The sequence below is a fragment of the Ovis aries genome, chromosome 5 (genome assembly GCF_016772045.2).
Source record: "Ovis aries strain OAR_USU_Benz2616 breed Rambouillet chromosome 5, ARS-UI_Ramb_v3.0, whole genome shotgun sequence".
In the NCBI taxonomy this organism is placed as follows: Eukaryota; Metazoa; Chordata; class Mammalia; order Artiodactyla; family Bovidae; genus Ovis; species Ovis aries.
In genome coordinates this window covers 105,413,639-105,433,256 of record NC_056058.1, presented here as the reverse complement: position 1 = coordinate 105,433,256, position 19,618 = coordinate 105,413,639, and the positions used below count along the sequence as shown (strand labels likewise).

Sequence of the window (19,618 nt, the reverse complement as noted above, 5' to 3'; positions counted from 1 at the left end):
CTGTGGTCATGTATGGATGTGAGAGTTGGACTGTGAAGAAAGCTGAGTGCCGAAGAACTGATGCTTTTGAACTGTGGTGTTGGAGAAGACTCTTGAGAGTCCCTTGACTGCAAGGAGATCCAACCAGTCCATCCTAAAGGAGATCAGCCCTGGGATTTCTTTTGGAAAGAATGATGCTAAAGCTGAAACTCCAGCACTTTGGCCACCTCATGCGAAGAGTTGACTCATTGGAAAAGACTGTGATGCTGGGAGGGATTGGGGGCAGGAGGAGAAGGGGACAACAGAGGATGAGATGGCTGGATGGCATCACTGACTCGATGGACGTGAGTCGAGTGGACTCCGGGAGTTGGTGATGGACAGGGAGGCCTGGTGTACTGTGATTCATGGGGTCGCAAAGAGTCGGACACGACTGAGGGACTGAAGTGAATTGAATGTTTGAAAAGAAAAAAAATTAGATTTCTCAAAACCCTTTTAAAATTTTATACACTAATAACAAAAACTGGAAAGGAAACTGATATACTAGTCTGTAAGTTCAGTTCAGTCACTCAGTCGTGTCTGACTCTGCAACTTTAATGTGATGGACTGCAGCACGTCAGGTCTCCCTGTCCATCACCAACTTCCGGAGCCTACTCAAACTCAAGTCCATTGAGTCAGTGATGCCATCCAACTGTCTCATCCTCTGTCATTTCCGTTTCCTCATGCCTTCAATCTTTCCCAGCATCAGGGTCTTTTCCAGTGAATCAGCTGTTCACATCAGGTGGCCAAAGTATTGGAGTTTCTGCCTCAGCATCAGTCCTTCCAATGAACACCCAGGACTGATTTCCTTCAGAATGGACTGGTTGGATCTCTTTGCAGTCCAAGGGACTCTCAAGAGTCTTTGGCAACACCACAGTTCAAAAGTATCATTCTTCAGAGTTCAGCTTTCTTTAGAGTCCAACTCTCATATCCATACATGACCACTGGAAAACCATAGCCTTGAGTAGACGGACACAGTAATGTCTCTGCTTTTAATATGCTGTCTAGGTTGGTCATAATGTTTCTTCCAAGGAGCAAGCGTCTATTAATTTCATGGCTGCAGTCACCATCTGCAGTGATTTTGGAGCCCAGAAAAATAAAGTCTCTCACTGTTTCCACTGTTTCCCCATCTATTTGCCATGAAGTGATGTCACCAGATGCCATGATCTTCATTTTCTGAATGTTGAGCTTTAAGCCAACTTTTTCACTCTCCTCTTTCACTTTCATCAAGAGGCTCTTTAGATCTTCTTTACTTTCTGCCATAAGGGTGGTATCATCCACATATCTGAGGTTATTTATATTTCTCCAGGCAATCTTGATTCCAGCTTGTGCTTCTTCCAGCCCAGCGTTTCTCATGATGTATTCTGCATAGCAGTTAAATAAGCAGGGTGACAATTTACAGCCTTGACGTATTCCTTTCCCAATGTGGAACCAGTCTGTTGTTCCATGTCCAGTTCTAACTGTTGCTTCCTGACCTGCATACAGGTTTCTCAAGAGGCAGGTCAGGCAGTCTGGTGTTCCCATCTCTTGAAGAATTCTCCACAGTTTATTGTGATCCACACAGTCAAAGGCTTTGCCATAGTCAATAAGGCAGAAGTTGATGTTTTTCTGGAACTCTCTTGCTTTTTCGATGATCCAGTGGATTCTGGCAATTTGATCTCTGGTTCCTCTGCCTTTTCTAAATCCAGCTTGAACAATTGGAAGTTCACGGTTCACATACTGTTGAAGCCTGGCTTGGAGAATTTTGAGCATTACTTTGCGACCATGTTAGATGAGTACAATTGTGTGGTAGTTTGGGCATTCTTTGGCTAGCTCTTCTTTGGGACTGGAATGAAAACTGACCTTTTCCAGTCCTGTGGCCACTACTGAGTTTTCCAAATTTGCTGGCATATTGAGTGCAGCACTTTCACAACATCATCTTTCAGGATCTCAAATAGCTCAACTGGAATTCCATCACCTCCATTAGCTTTGTTCATAGTGATGCTTCCTAAGGCCAACTTGACTTCGCATTCCAGGATGTCTGGCTCTAGGTGAGTGATCACACCATCGTGATTGTCTGCGTTGTGAAGATAATTTTTGTACAGTTCTTCTGTGTATTCTTGTCGCCTCTTCTTAATATTAGGTCCATACCATTTCTGTCCTTTATTGTGTCCATCTTTGCATGAAATGTTCCCTTGGTATCTCTAATTTTCTTGAAGAGATCTCTTGACTTTCCCATTTTATTGTTTTCCTCTATTTCTTTGCATTGATCACTGAGGAAGGCTTTCTTATCTCTCCTTGCTGTTCTTTGGAACTCTGTATTCAAATGGATATATCTTTCCTTTCTCCTTTGCCTTTAGCTTCTCTTCTTTTCACAGCTATTTGTAAGGCCTCCTCAGACAATCATTTTGCCTTTTTGCATTTCTTTTTCTTGGAGATGGTCTTGATCCCTGGTTCCTGTACAAGGTCGTGAACCCCTGTCACTCTATCAGATCTAATCCGTTGAATCTCTTTGTCACTTCCACTGTTTAATAGTAAGGGATTTGATTTAGGTCATATCTGAATGGTCTAGTGGTTTTCCCTACTTTCTTCAATTTAGTCTGAATTTGGCAATACAGAGCTCATGATCTGAGCCACATTCAGCTCCCGGTCTTGTTTTTACTGACTGTATAGTGTCTCCATCTTCAGCTACAAAGAATACAATCAATCTGATTTCAGTGTTGACCATCTGGTGATGTCCATGTGTAGTCTTCTCTTGTGTTGTTGGAAGAGGGTGTTTGCTATGACCAGTGCATTCTCTTGGTAAAAGTCTTATTAGCCTTTGACCTGCTTCATTCTGTACTCCAAGGGCAAATAATAGTCTATAACATTTATAATGGTCTGTAAGTGTTATAACAGTCTATAATAGAAGATATTTCTGCTTAAAGAGAAAACTCCAAAGTCAAATTTTTATACTAAATGCTTTTGACATCTGTAAGTTTCTTTTTATCTCTAATACTCATTGTCCTCATTGAGGACAAATATCTCTGCCATTTACAGGATGAAATGGGGTTAAAAAATTGTATAAATTTTGGAAAAAGTAAAACATTATTCTAATATTCTTATGCCATTAATAATTGGGCAAATGAATGTAACATCACACAGAATTTTTATTCTCAGAATTACCAAAATTAGTGATGATAATGGGTAAAGTTAACATATTTCTCAAAACATTTTAGTTTGACCAAACAAAAATCAGTTCATTTTTAGTTACTTTTCATTACTTTCAAGAAAACAAAAATTGGAATTTTAATCTGATAAAGGTAAACTATAAATAGTAACACTAATATTTAAGCTTCAGATTTTCTAAATACTTACATTACTTGCAAACTTTCTGCTGTTAAATTATTCCACATAATCTCATTTGCCTGTAGATTTTCATTTTCTTCTAGTAAGGAAGTATCAAACTCAATTTCTTGCTCCTTAGCAGCCGTTGTTCTAGTAAAGCATGCCAAATAATTTTGATCAATATGAATACCCTATCATAATATGTCTTAGTATACACTAAAGGCAGAATATTTATTCTTATTTAAAATTATGTTAACAAAGTAGAGCAAAAATAAATAGTATAAATCAAACTAAACCTTAGGCCTCAACGATCTAGTCAAGTAATTTCAGCTTAGTTTCCTCATTTGTAGAACACAGGTATTAATCTGTTTTATTCCTTCTTCAATGATAATTAATGTAAAATAAGATGATGCATACATGAAAACATAATAAATGTAGTATCACTATAAAATTTAACACAAACAGAAAACAATAGGTTTATTATTATTACATAGCTGTTACAAAGAAAGTATTACTTCATGAATTAAATATGGGTTTAAGCAATGATGTAGCAACAACTGAAAAACTTTTAAAGATCATTAAATAAATTAAATATCAATAGTTATAATCACTGAGAGAGGACTTTGAAAATAATTAAAAACAGACATATTAGTATGACACAGCCTATGTCCTAACAAAGTTCGTATTTCTTATTTTAATTCATTAAATGATACATGGCAAAAAATAATACTGTCAAAAGTACTGAAAGAAGAATGAAAGTATCTATACATACCTATGAACATCTATGAAATTGTTGTATTCCGTGCTAGGGTCTATCTGCTCAACCGACACTTGAATCTCTTTATGGACGTTCACTATTTCCTCGGTGACAAGGCTAGTTATCTGGCTGTATTCATCAAATATACCTTTTCTGAAAAGAAGAAGAAAGTTTTGCAACATTTTAAAGTTTTATCAGGGAAGCACAGGCCCAGAAAGGACTCGGAATGACAAAAATGAGAAATGTAATGCCAGTTTTTACAGACGGTGGCTCCACGCACCACCTTATTTCATTTACCTGGATAGTGAAGTAAACAGAGTCTAGAAATGTGTGCATTACCAGTTAACATTTGATGCAACAGAATAATTGCAAATGATCTACAACATTTCATTTTTCAACATCTATCTAACATGCAAAAATGGAAGCCTGAACTGATCACTTTCTACTTCTAAACAGTACCGCAGACAGGCTGGTCCCGCCACATGGGGATCAGGTCAGCTCCTGACCTGTGGGTCAGGTCCTGCGTCGGGAATGTTACTTTCACTGCGTGCGGCTTCCTCACAAGCCCGACCTCCTGGGTCTTCTCTTGCTCCTCGGCCTCTGTTCTTTTCCATATTATACTCAGAATTTATCTGGCTTCTATCTCCAATGACCTTTCAATCTCTTCTGACCGCCAGTCAGTAGCAAAAATGATCGTAACAGTTATTACCCTAATGTAATAAGTGCAAAAAGAAAACTATTCTGTTGCAAAGACCCTAATCCTCAACTTGATAATGCTATGTTGTAAAAATACACAACTGCTCATTTAGTAGCCTTAAAAAGTGTGGATAGACATGTTCATCCTGCATGTACCCAAATAAATATAAGACTCTGATTTTCTTTTCCAAAATCATCACTCACAAAAAGGAATCCTTACAAAATCTCTCTTATTCTGAAGAATTCTCTTACTTTATTTTGAATAGTGAAATACTATTTGGGTAAAAAAAAAACAAAAAAATTAAATTCAAACTGCTTCAGGCAATGCTAATTTTGAACAATTACAGAAATCACCTGATAGATACAGTTGAAAGAAAAGAGCGAGGTAGAAAAATCAATTCAGATTTAGTAAATGTCCTTGGGGCCTCACAGTTGAAAGTACTGGATGATATGAGTGTAAATGAGCCTCTCTAGATGATTCTTAAAAAGCAATGCAGTAAGTTGTTATGATGTTAACACTCATCTTTAAGACAAATTGGGGGAAAAAGGAAGAAGTCCCCTAATGTTGTATTATATGAATGAGTGTCACAAAGCATCCAACTTTAGTGGCATTATATTTTTAACTGCTAGATCTAAAAAAATTTACTAGACAGTAAAGGTAATACACTTGTGAAATTATAAAATGTCTCTAAAGTATGTTCTCATGACGGTAAAGATACTGTTATTTCATATGCGGAGTTTGAGAAAACATTGATTCGTAAAATGAAAGTAGGAAAGGAAATATAAATTTATAAGTCAATAATAGGTAATTTAAAGAAGACATAACTAATTAAATATTTTAAGTAGGCATCTCACTATTTTATCAATACCCTTAAACGCTGACATACTCAGGTTAACTAAAATCTCTTTATCCTTCATTGGAAAAACGGGGACTCACCAGCATTACTGATGAGATGCAGTCTACCAGAGGGCGGTGTACTGAATTGATACGTATGGTAAACACGTATGCATGTGAATTACTAACCAACACTGTTAGCCCCCTGAAGGCAAAAATTGTGCCCTACTCACCTCTACATCCCCAAGCACCAGTGTGCTTTGCATACAGACAATTCCAATAAACATTTGTTCACTGTAATCTCATACAACTAGAAACAGGCAGATAAATAAATGACTTCCTCTGGGCTTATCAGATGCTCAAGATTTAAACATTCAATGGTCTACAGATAGATATCCACTTTTTAATGCCTATCAAAATAATGATTTTTTCTTTCATTTAAATTTCCAGCTAACTGGAACAAAACAAAAGCACCCAAAAAGAAGAGTAAGTGAGCATAAAATGAAGGGATACCAGACAGGAAAATCAAGAAGGGCCGAGGGAGAAGAGGTCTGAAACACCCTCTGAGCTAGTCCAGTGACACAGCTTACAAAACAAAGACAAATTTTATACAAAACTTTTAACCGGGAGGAAAACGCAATGCTACAGTCACTTCAGGAAGGCCTTTTACATCAAATGGGAAAGGAAGCTTACAGCGCTTTAATCATTTCTTCTTGCATCTTCTGTAAGGAATCGAGAAGCAGAGGAAGCGTAGTGTCATAATACTGACTCTGATGAAGCTGTGCCCCTTTCAACGCCAGAACATACTGATTATGCAACACGTGGAGTTTCATCGTGGCTTTATCATAACGTTCCTTAGCCTTTTCAGTTTCTTTCCCTGGGGAAAAAGAAGTTGAATGAAGTTAAGAGATCATTTTAAAAGTTCTATCTTCACTGTATGCAAACTGAGTTTCTCATATATTTTATGAATAATCAAAAGGCTACTGAACACGTATTAATTTGTCAGTACTTTGTACAAAGGATGCTCTGAAGCAAGTGTACCCTGCAGGAGCTGTTTGACAAATAAAGGTCAATATACAATTTGTTTGAAAAACTGTACAGATATTTGCTCCTTCTCATCTTCAAGGAGCTTACACCAAATTGGAATGACAGTACGTGTGAAACTGCATAGCCAAGAAACCTAGAAAGTTCGTGAATACTGATAAATTTGAAGGTCCACTTTTGAGATGTCGATGAAGATCAGGGAAGTCAGAGGAGACTCTGCGGAGAAAGCAGACCTTAAAAGACAGGGCAAGCCTGGAAAGGCATAGGAGAGCAGGCGAGACGGCAGCTCCTTCACCTCACTCTCTTTCTCCATTTACTCCTTCACTTCATTCAGTAAAAACTATTAACTGCCCATCCCCGGGAACTGTGCTAGACACTGCGAATTCAGCAACTGGCAAAACAGAGTCTTTGACAACAGCCCATGGTCTGGTGGTTTGGAATATTGAGTGAAAACATGGAGAGAATAAGCAATGTTACATAGGCAAGCAAATAAATAGCTCAAAGATAGCAAGTTTTGAGGAAATCAGCTGTATAGCTAAGACAGTTTTAGGTTGTGAATGACTTGAAAATCAAGCAGAGAAATTTAGACTTGATACAGAAGAAGTCTAGAAGATGACAAAGTAATAAATTAAAATTTTCTATGATTCCCCTACTAAAATCATTCAGAAAATATTTATAGGTTGACAACATAAATGAATGATGATATAAACAAATTAAATTTTTAAGCAAATCTTCAATTTTTTAAGCAAACGGAGCAAATATTTCTTGTCAGTTATCTAGACTTCCAGTTTTTGCCCTCCATCCAAGGAGAGCTCACCAAATGAATCTTTCCCCCCAGATAAAACTTATGTTGAGAATTTTTGACGCCAGAGGCTTTTCTCTGCTTCCACTCTGTTTAGGCTCAGCACCCACTTGGATATTCCCTATAGACAGGAGTCTGAAAAGTATCTCCTGTTGAAGAAAGTCCCCAGCCCAGGGCCAAAAGCAGAGAACAACCCAGAGTTTTTGCAAAGAGAGGAGACATCAGACTTCCTCAGGCAGACCAACAGAATTGGAACAATTTTGTCTTTCTCCTCACTCTGCCAATTCTGAAGGAAAGGAGCCACATTCAGCTGGTGAAAAAGCAGACAAATCCTTCCAGCAAACTGGCATGTCTCTATTACCAACAAATTCTAGTGTTTCCCAACACCAGAACCATCGCTGACTCCTCCAGGGAAGCTGCAGCTTGACTTCTCCTGTTACAGACATCAGCTTGTTTGTGTACAAGAGGGTATTTTAATAAGTATCCAAATTATTCAAAAAATATTGCCCTGGATAACCTATTTCACTTTATAACATGAAGAACTCGTTGATGAGAAGATAATTTAATCACCAGAGGGTCTTTCCTAAGCCCTTTCACAGCCGACTGGAAAGAGGTCCTAATACTACAGCAAGAGTATAGGGGCAAACATTAATTCTGTTCTGATCTGAAGGGATCAGAAAAAGATAACACTAGCTATCAAAGAAGTAGGTCTTCTGACTTTTTGATTACAACACACAGGACAATATATTATATGCCATGAACTAGTAAATAATCATATAAATTATAAAATATATAACTGAAATAAGAAATTCATTTTAAAAATTCTTACCCTTATTAAGAAGGATGCTGTGATTTTTTTAAAAAAATTCTATCATCTGAATTTTTAATTTTTAAAAATGTTCACTCAGAAACCAATATATTTTTGTCCTCTGTTAATATAAATTCCTAAAGTGATTGTAACTTACTCTGGATGACATGAAGGCTAATTTTTTAACTTAGCAATTAATAAGACACTTCAATAATAATAATCACAAATGATTTTAAACATTCTTAGGAACACATCTGCTTACATGTGCAGTTGACTTTAATCATTTCTTCATCGAATACTCTGTATAAATAATTTGGCCATAAACATTGCTACTTAACATCATTCTTGCAGAAATACATTTCCCAAAAAGTCTCCAAAAGCCAGTACAATTGATACATCTATGATCAGTCCTGCAGCCTTCCTCTAAAATAACAATCCCCTTTTCTACCAACCCACACAACTCAGGCAGAGACTCCCATACGAAGCTGTCACCTGAGATCCAAACTGTATACCCAATCAAACAGGAACAAATCTTTCAGCTGGGAGCTAAGTCACATTAATGCCTGAACACCTGCTGCAGTGAAAGTCCATGAAAATTTGCTGCGGAAATTGGAGAGCAGTGCTTTCTAAGGTCCTTTTCTTAGAGTTGGCTCTACTGGGGTTTTGTTTGGTTTCATCATTTTTAAGCTGGTTTATGGTGCTCTTCTTGATATTCGACAAATTCTGACGACATGTCAAAATTTCACGTACAATTAGGCCATTAAATCAACTCCAAGAAATAAAGAAGCCTTCTAGAGTCCACATGGCCCTAATCAGAAAGCAAGGCAGCACTGTTTGAGGACTGTACCCTAACTGCATTCTAACTGTATTCTAATTTGCTGATTTTTACCGTAAGCTTAAAATTATAACTAGCAAATTCAATGAATTCCACATTTTTCCCCCTGCATAAAAAATATTGCTTTCTTTGTATAAACTCTATTATTCCCAATTAATTACTTAGATATTTTTAGTGTAACTTCAGGAATAAAGCTTTCCACACAAACATTTTCATGGAGACATTTAAACTATTTAAACCACCCATCTGTCTTCCTATTTACACAGATTTTTAAGCTGTACACAACCATCTGTCTTTCTAGCTGGTATAGAAATGACTCACGAAATATGTCACACTTGGCTCACTAACATTTTATTATGCAAAATAATATTAGAAAACTTAAGAACTTCCCAGCTAATTTTTTTTCTCTTTATCAGATATCCCTGGAGAAGGAAACGGCAACCCACTCCAGTACTCTTGCCTGGAAAATCCCATGGACAGAGGAGTCTGGTGGGCTACAGTCCATGGGGTCACAAAGAGTCGGACACGACTGAGTGACGTCGCGGTTTATCAGATACAGTGTATGACCAACAATCTGAAGAAGGCTAGGTAGCCAAAGTCTATAAACAGCTTACCAGTAGTAATCTGCAAGTTTAGAAAACAATTAAAAGCCTTTGAAAACAGCCAAGGCAGAATCCATTATATTAAAATAATAATAACAATAATAATACATAATATGAAAATTTCTTTTAAAATAGCTTTGGGTCTGAAACTGAAACAAATCGGGGGAATGTCTTAGTGCAGTCCGCTGTCCTCCAGGCGCACAGACACTCGCGCACTTGGTCATACCTATGCATGCACCCTGTACTTCCTCCCTTGGAGATATTAATAAAAAGTTTCAAAAACACCAAAAATATGCCATGATTTGAAAAGAGAGTCTAATGTACTTTTACTTGATTTGTTTAAAAAAATATTTAGGGTTCCAAAGAGACTGTGTAAGTAAATTCAAGAAATAGTAATACTGTGTGAAAACCAGTTATAACTAAGTTTTTTAAAATTCTATTCACTTAACAAAATATATTATAAAAACTATGCACCATGATCCCTGCTGCATAGCATTTTAGTTCAGAATATCTCAGATCAACATTATACTTTCCTAGCTTTTAAATAACCATACCTTAGCTTGAAATTAATGTGAACTACACACAATAAATAAATTCTAATGACAGACACAGAATCATACCTCTGGTGATGTATGCTTTTATTTTTTTTTACTGCCAAGAAGCACTGAAGCAGGGCATGGAGTCATTCTATGTGTCAATTAACAGGGGAAAAAACATCCAATTTTTCCTCCTCCACATAACAAAATTCACAAAAGAGACTAAATTACAATTCTCTTTCCTCCGCTTGTTGACAAATCCACTTAATGTTTGTAATAACAGAGTGTGCATACAACATGTCATGCCACAAACAATATTATGAAGCCAGCAAAACTCAATTACAGATGTTTGACATTTACAGGAGACAGGCTAGACTAGTCATTAAGTTAGTCTAGAAAGTCAAGTATTTTTTATTAAAAACCTCTGAAGCATTTACCATTTGTTAAATACGGTGAAAAGCCTCCGGGTAACAAATGAGAAGTGATTATTTTCCAAAAGTAAAGTGCCTGCAAGTAGTCTCTGCTTTGATGTGGATAAATAAACGTTTTATCACCTTACATTTTTCCTTTCTTTCAAAACATTCCTTCTCAACTACACAATACTTATTACTCTGAGTAAGAAGAACATGAACAAGAATTCATCTTAACTTACAAGTCACTTGGCCCAAACGTCTGCATGTGTTTTTTTCTCATGGAAGCTAAAGTAAGAACAAGTGTGCTCTGTGGGAACAATGGATCAGCCATCTATTTTACTCAGTGATGTTCTGACAATAACAAAGCTAAGACGTCACTTTTCATCTCGGTTTCTCCTTCGATTAGCTGTACAATCCAAGCATGTCATTTAATATAAATTTCAGCTTCTAATTTTTAATCCTGGGAGTTAAATTGTCTGCCCTACTCAATCCACTGGGTTGTGATGGAAATTAAGTGGCAGAAAACTGTCAGACACACAGTTAATAACAAATAACACAGAATTCGGAGAGCGGAAAACAATCTTTTTGATTATATGTTCCTATAAAGTATTAAAAAATATAAGAGATGCATCCATATTAGTATAACAAAATTTTATGTATCAATCAAGAAACATTTATTGAAACACATTATAGGTTTTAGACTGTTCAAAGAACTAAAATAGTGACATTTTAAAATTCAATATAAAATGCCTTTAAAAAGCGAGCTCCCTAGCTCTGTGCAATATCATTTCCTGGTACACAGTGACTGCTAGGTGCAACTGACCCACAGTCTTTTAACAACCGACAAATTGAATGATATTTCATGGTCAAATCTATATTCCTAATAACAATGCGATGAATGGGGGGGTTCTGAGTAGCTACAATAGGGGCAGCAGCATAATTCTGAATCACCCACATATTATCTGAGAATATAATAAAGAACAAAAAGAAAAACAAATGAAGCCTGCACCCTCAGTATAACAGAGAATGTTCAAAGTTTAAACCTGCAGTGAGTAGAAAAATAAACATCATATCTTTGAAAATGATCTTGCATCCTCCCACTGCAAGCCTTCATGGGCACCAAAGACTGTTCTGGGGGGAAAAAAAGGGAAATAAAAAGAAAAATGCACTGAAGAGAAAAGGCAGACATACAAGAGCTAGCAGTGTGCCTAAGATTCGTCTAAAACCACCATCAGAGTATGCAGGTCTCCCCTACACGTGAAAATACTGGAGAAGTGTAACGGCTAAACCACCATCAGAATATGCAGGTCTATCCTACACGTGAAAATACTGGAGAAGTGTAACGGCTAAAACCACCATCGGAATATGCAGGTCTACCCTACACGTGAAAGTACTGGAGAAGTGTAACCGTTGATCACAGAACCGACCTCGAGAAAGGTGCTTTAACATGCATGTGAAAGGCAAAGGAGGCAGTCTTAGAAAGGTGATTCTTCAGAGGGAGAAATGGTAAGACGAAAGAACTCTGAAAGGGAAAAAAGAATAATCCTACAGAAAAGCAAATAAAAATACAAGGACGCATACTTCTGTCACAAAAATGAAAGGCATGAGACTGTACCCTACTCGGCAAGCTAAAAAGTTGGGTTGCCTCAATTTCAAAGATGCGGGCAAAAGACACAAGGCTCTTGGGACAGAGACAAAGGAGAGTTTACTTCTCGGTTTATTTATGAGCAGCTAGAATATCATCATTTGTGGGAAAACAAGACTATAAAGTCAAATAACAACCAACAAACTCACAGAAAATTTGTGTCCCACATGTAACAGAAAAGGGACTATTCACTGTAATATATCTTCAAATTCTTTAAATTATAGGGAAAAAAATCAAACTTCAATTTTAAAAAATGGGCAAAAGAATTCACTAAAAATTACTTTTAAGTGGCCTTTAAAGATATGAAAAGATGTTCAACCTCACTCATAGTAGAAGAAAGGTAAATTAAAATTACCTACCAAATTAACAAACACTGTTCTGACAATGATGTGGAGAAACCAATACTCTTATACATAGTTGGTGGGAATGTAAATTGGTATAATTTTTATAGAAGGAAATCTGGCAATATCTAACAAAATTACACACACATTTATATTGTTACGCTACATTCACACTGCTAGAAGTTTACACTCAAGATATTGCTTCAAAAATAAAGATATTGCTTCAACAATTAAAAAGAAACTTTATATACAAGTTTATTCATGGTAGTAGTGTAAATAATTGAAAAAAACTGAAACATGCCCATACATAAAAAAGTGCTTAAATAGCTTATAATGAAGTGCTATGCAGCAGTTAAAAAGAAAAACAAAATCTACAAACTGAAATACTGTGATCTTTCAGGACACAGTGTCAGGCGGAAAAACAAAATGAAAAAGCGTATCATAATACTATGATTTTTGTATACGAAATAAAGAGAAGTGAGGGAGATATTCCCTAAGAATATGGCTCTATACAGCTCGGACTTTTGGAACCATTAGTGTCTAAACATGGACCAACAGGCTGGTCCAAACAGGAAAAGGAGCGCGTCAGGGCTGCACAGTGTCACCCTGCTGATTTAACTTCTGTGCAGAGTACATCATGAGAAACGCTGGGCTGGAAGAAGCACAAGCTGGAATCGAGATTGCCAGGAGAAATATCAATAACCTCAGATACGCAGATGACACCACCCTTATGGCAGAAAGTGAAGAGGAACTAAAGAGACTCTTGATGAAAGTGAAACAGGAGAGTGAAAAAGTTGGCTTAAAGCTCAACATTCAGAAAATGAAGATCATGGAATCTGGTCCCATCACTTCATGGGAAATAATAGACGGGGAAACAGTGGCTGACTGTTTTTTTTTTTTGGCTCCAAAATCACTGCAGATGGTGTCTGCAGCCATGAAATTTAAAAGACACTCCTTCAAAGGGAAGTTATGACCAACATAAATAGCATATTAAAAAGCAGAGACATTACTTTGCCAACAAAGGTCTGTCTAGTCAAGGCTATGGTTTTTCCAGTGGTCATGTATGGATATGAGAGTTGGACTGTGAAGAAGGCTGAGCGCTGAAGAATTGATGCTTTTGAACTGTGGTGTTGGAGAAGACTCTCGAGGGTCCCTTGGACTGCAAGGAGATCCAACCAGTCCATTCTGAAGGAGATCAGCCCTGGGATTTCTTTGGAGGGAATGATACTGAAGCTGAAACTCCAGTACTTTGGCCACCTGATGCAAAGAACTGACTCATTTGAAAAGACCCTGAGGTTGGGAAAGATTGAAGGCAGGAGAAGAAGGAGACAACAAAGAATGAGATGGCTGGATGGCATCACTGCCTCAATGGACATGAGTTTGAGTTAACTCCGGGAGTTGGTAATGGACAGGGAAGCCTGGAGTACTGCAGTCCATGGGGTTGCAAAGACTTGGACATGACCGAGCAACCGAACTGAACTGAACTGAATGTCTAACCATTAACAAAATATATAAAGTCAACTAGGGTAAGAGAGGAAATGCAACTTAAAATGGGATACAATAGAAGCAAAAGTGGTGCCAGAGAAGATTTTTGAGTCCCTTGGCCTGCAAGAAGATCAAACCAATCAATCCTAAAGGAAATCAACCCTGAGTATTCTTTGGAGGGACAGATCCTGAAGCTAAAGCTCTAATACTTCAGCCACCTGATGTGAAGGGCCAATTCATTGGAAAAAGACCCTGATGCTGAGAAAGACTGAGAGCAGGGGGAGAAGGGGACGACCGAGGATGAGGTAGTTGGATAGCATCGCCGACTCGATGGACATGAGTTTGAGCAAGCTCCAGGAGTTAGTGCAGGACAGAGAAGCCTGGCGTGCTGCAGTCCACAGAGCTGCAAAGGGTCAGAATGACTGAGCAACTGGACAACAAGAAACAAGAACCAAACTGTTCTCCCCAGTTTGTAATGTAAACAGTGGGGAATAGAAAAATTAACCCGAGTAATCTGGCAAACAACATCCGGCCACACTGGAAGACAAAAGGCAAAAAGAGCTCTAAACAAGTACTGAACTTCAGTAAGTAGGTTTCTTTTTCTCAGAGGCATGAGTTAGCAATTCTGAAGTCCCCTTTTAGGACTGAACAGATAAGCAGACTGCAAATAAGAGCAGCCAGGTTTCTCACTGTCAAAGAAGGAAATTGCAAATATGTAAATAGGGAAAGACAGAGCGAACTGTTTGGTGTTTGAGTAGAATTAGAAGTATCAGTGTGAATACTTCAGTTTCAATACAGATAGAGCAACAGACACAGAAGTCGGCACAGACGTATGCCTGTATGCTTGTGTGCACTTGCTTATTTCCTATCTCTGTCTACTGAGAACAAAGACATCCCAGTAGCAATGAGCACACCCAGGGACAAACATTGGTTTTTAACTATCATCTTCCACTAAGTGAAAGCTACAGCTCCTTAGAGAAATGAAGCAAAACCCAGAATAGGAAAAGTATAAGATGAGCCAGAAAATAAGTGCTCAATAAATAACAGGAACATGTCAAAAAGACAGAGGAACCAGTTTTCAGCTTCCTTCTCATGTACAGAGAAGATGATAATGTTGCTAAAACATTAATATTTGTAAAATATGGCTGGAGTATATATGAGAATTCTTTGTATTAATCTTCCAAAACTTCTGTTGTTCTGAAATAATGTCAGAATTAAAAATAGAAAGTTGTAAAAACTCATTAAAGCTCAAAAGTATCTAAATGTTCATTATATCTAAAAATTCAGTTATTTACCCTAGAGATAAAAAGTCTCAATGACAGAAAAAAAACTTGGTTTTAATATGTATGCTTCAAAGCAAGTATATTTACACAATAAGAAAAATTAATAAAGACGGCAGAAATACTTTTTTTATGATCCTTTTGTTGGTAATTCTGCTGTTTAAAATAATCCCCCAGCACTGTGCCAAAGTGTTGCCTGGTGCTTTTATGCTCAAGAAGCCTGCGACGTGCCTTATGGAGCAAATATGTGTCAGATAGCTCTGTTGAGTCATGAATTACAACACTGCTAGCTGTGAGTTTAATATCAATGAGTCAACAATATACATTAAAGAAGGTGTCTTTAAACAGAAGCACACAAAATATAAAGTGGTGCATTGACCAACTGTCAAAAATGCCGTGACCCTGCTTGCTGCTGCTGCCGCTGCTAAGTCGCGTCAGTCGTGTCCGACTCTGTGCGACCCTATAGACGGCAGTCCACCAGGCTCCCCCATCCCTGGGATTCTCCAGGCAAGACCACTGGAGCGGGTTGCCATTGCCTTCTCCAGTGCATGAAAGTGGAGTTGCTCAGTGGTGTCTGACTCTTTGTGACCCCATGGACTGCAGCCTACCAGGCTCCTCTGTCCACGGGATTTTCCAGGCAAGAGTGCTAGAGTGGGGTGCCATCACCTTCTCCAGTGACCCTGCTTAAAGGGATCCAATTTCTTATGCTATCCTCACCCAGGGCAACGATTCAGTAATCAGCTAATGCTAATTCAGTATTCACATTGATTTCATAGACTGTAACTACCACAAATGACAAGAATCAATGGTGTATATATACCCAGAATTTGACCACTTCTCATCACCTCTACTGCTGCCAGCCAGGTCCAAGAAAGCATTGAGCCCTTGCCTGGATTACTCCTGTAGCCGAGAAGTAATAGTACTTCCATCCCTCCCCAACCACTCATATTATTCTCAACAAAGCTACCAGAATTCTGCCAGGGTCCAGCCCCGGTGGATCCAGGGTGATTCGAAGGTGGGGACGGAGTCGGCGTCCTGGAAAAAACTTATTTAATTACAGATATAGAGGGAGATTAGAAACAGATAGTGTAGTAGGAGAATTAGTGGAGAAAAGAGGCTGAATAACTGGTTTACATGGAATCCCAATCACCACCTACGTAGGCCACAGGAGTCTTTCCATTCTCCCAAAGGAGAGGAGGCACTGAGGCCTCCCCGGTCCGATCTCAGAAGCCCAGGCAGAATTAGCAGGCTTGGTGAGTACCCACATTTCAGATGGGAATTCAGCCAGGAAAACGGGGAGCGAGAAAGAAACGACACGGGGGAATCAGTCTTTCCAGAAACTGATCCGATTTCTTTATTTTTCAGGTTTGTTTATATACCTTTTTGTTATACATAGGGATGAATACAGAGTCACACGGGGGTCAGCAGACCTGACCCTTGTCACAATCAGGTGCTTCATATAAAATTATACAAAGGTCTTATGGGTTTCATCATCTTTTAGCCATGAGGTCTGCTGACATTTTATGGCCCTTTCTGATACCGGTCAGTTAACCAGAAAACTTATTTTTCCAGGGGTGATTTTTTTCTTAAATCAGGCGCCACCCTCCAAATAAAGTTGCATTCCTATAGGGTGAGGGTGTAGTGAGTTACAATCAAGAAAGGAATTTACTTAACCTAAGGTTTAACATGATTAATCTTAAAGGTTAATACTTATTTCTCCTATATGCTAGTTATATTCATTATAAGGACAGGAATATGGAGATTTAGCAGCAAGTATTGGCTCAACAAATGTAAACCCTTCACCAATGTTCCCCTTAAGATCTATTTTGTCTTAAGATAGTGATAAAGTTACATAGCATAGTGATTTATAGTGATTTATAACAAAGTACAGTGATCTATAACAAAAGAGAAGATTCATTAACTCAAAAAGTCTAGTATTGCTAACATCAAAAAACTACTATATTTCCTTTTCTATATTCCAAATACATTGATTAATATATTCCCAGGTGCCTAAGGATATGGAGGCCTGATGGCAATCATTGACTCATCAATGAAAAAAGCCCTATGCTAATACTCCAAACTCTCTGTGCTATTTATGGCTGAGAGGCTGTCACACAAGCTAGTCTGTCAGCAGAGGTTTGACCTGAGACATCCTTGTCACACCCAGGGCAGGGAATTAGCAGTAATTATTGGCAGAACAAATGAAAAAACCCTTCACCAATATAATTCCTAATCAACCTACTAATGCTATACTAATAATCTTCTAACTTCTCAAAAGAGTCTGTATTTAGAAAGTTTTAAAACATCCCGTGCCTCTCACAGTTGGGAGGCTGTAAACAATCACATGTGGCCGGACGAGCCTGATCAGGCAGGCCAGAGAACCTCCAGAGTTCGTAAGCTGAAACACTCTTGTCACGCCCAGGAATTTTTATTAACTGGAGCTGCAAGTTAACTCCTTCTCTGAGAGAAATGGTTATGGGGGAGAGCTCCCCGTAAAGGACTCTGGTTTTGGGGTAGATGCTCGGGAACAGGGGGTCTCCTGAGGCTTGATCACGCCTTGCGTATGCCAAGCTTCCCTCCTCATGGCCTTTGCCATGGGCGGAGTTCCTCACGCTGGCTCCCAACAGAATTCTACTCTTAAAACTTAAGTTCATGCCATTCCTTTGCTCAAACCCTCCAAAGGCTTTCCACTTGCAAAGTGAGACTGAAAGTCGCTCAGTCGTGTCTGACTCTTTGTGACCCCATGGACTATACAGTCCATGGACTTCTCCAGGCCAGAGTACTAGAATGGGTAGCCTTTCCCTTCTCCAGGGAATCTTCCCAACCCAGGAATCAAACCGGGGTCTCCTGCATTGCAGGCGGATTCTTTACCAACTGAGCTACAGGGAAGCCCTAGCAAGACCCCACATAATCTGCGCATCCCTCCCACTTACCATCATTCTTCGTCTCCATTCTCATCTCGTGCCTCCACACCTTCCCTTCACCAGCCCCTCAGTTCCAGCCACACAGGCATCTGTGCCACTCCTCAAAGGCGCCAGACAGGATCCCATCTCAGGACTTCGCGTCCACTTTCCCTCTCTCTGGAGCACAGATAACCACATGTTCACTCCCTCACTTTTCACCCATCATTTACATGTTTTCCTTTGTGACACCTGCCTTGATCATCCTCTGCATCCTATCTACCTACCAGGTTCTCCCCATCACACCCTTCATCACCTGACACACTGTATGTTTCACTAATCAGCTGGCTTCTGCTCTGAAACGCAAGCTCCAAGAGGCAGGGATTTCCTGTGCTCCGTTATCTACAATATCATTTATACAGATGACAGTGCCTGGTATATAACGAGAAAATGCACAAACTGAGATAGCTCTTATTTTTTTTAAGTAAACTTATATAATTTTTTAAAATTAAAAGTTAGAGGAAGATTACAATTTTACCTTCTGCATCTGTTTATATCATCTTTCTAGTAATCAAATCCAAAACTAATATTGTTAACGAGCTCACCTACAAAATACAGAGGAAAATCAGCAAAAGAATATAACTTCTGTTAATCTTGTTGAATATGAAACTTAGCTTTATTCACTTAATAAAACTAAGCAAAGTAGGGACAAATCAAATTATTGTTCTTTCATATTATTTTTAGGATGTTATCTGCAGAATATAAATGAATCATGTAGCATATCCTATCCCACATAATATTTCAGCATCTGATGCAAATATTATGAATGTCATTCCAATTTATACAGCTTTAACCCAATGTAAATTAGATTAATAATTAAGAGTATCATTATTCCTTATGACTTTGTAAAAGTCCTATCAAGTTCCATACACTGAAAAGCATTCATGCCATAAGTTAGCTGCTGATATGCACAAATAAGTAGATCCAAAAAAAGAGAAAAACCTCCCACTTTCAGCTCATTTCAATAGACCAATAACCAACAAACATAGCCTGAACTCTATTTTGGTCTTTAATAAATTCTGTATTCAAAACACATTTCTTCCATATGTTGAACTCAGAGGTAGGTGATTTGAATTTCAGAGTATTTTCCTAGGGGACCTCCATACATCATTCATACATGATTCTGAATTTTTTAAATCCCCAATATTTAGGGGTTATCAAATAAGAAAGCCAGTTGCCATTCTTAGTGGACTCAAGGAAATCAACTAAAAGAGCTTTTCCTAAGTTTCATTCATTTTTAAGATTTAGATTTATTTAA

General features: G+C 38.2%; 1 protein-coding gene across 9 annotated transcripts in view; it reads right to left on the bottom strand.

Moving 5' to 3' along the window:
• The window catches only part of FER (FER tyrosine kinase), a 456,675-nt gene that overhangs the window by 337,711 nt on the left and 99,346 nt on the right, over window positions 1-19,618 (bottom strand). For all 9 annotated transcript variants that reach the window (XM_042251005.2, XM_060416072.1, XM_060416073.1 and 6 more), the window contains 3 exons: window positions 6,303-6,486; window positions 4,094-4,231; window positions 3,352-3,471 (listed from right to left, as the gene is read on the bottom strand). In XM_042251005.2, coding sequence (XP_042106939.1) covers window positions 3,352-3,471; window positions 4,094-4,231; window positions 6,303-6,486 — 442 coding nt within the window. The remainder of the gene's footprint in view (window positions 1-3,351; window positions 3,472-4,093; window positions 4,232-6,302; window positions 6,487-19,618) is intronic.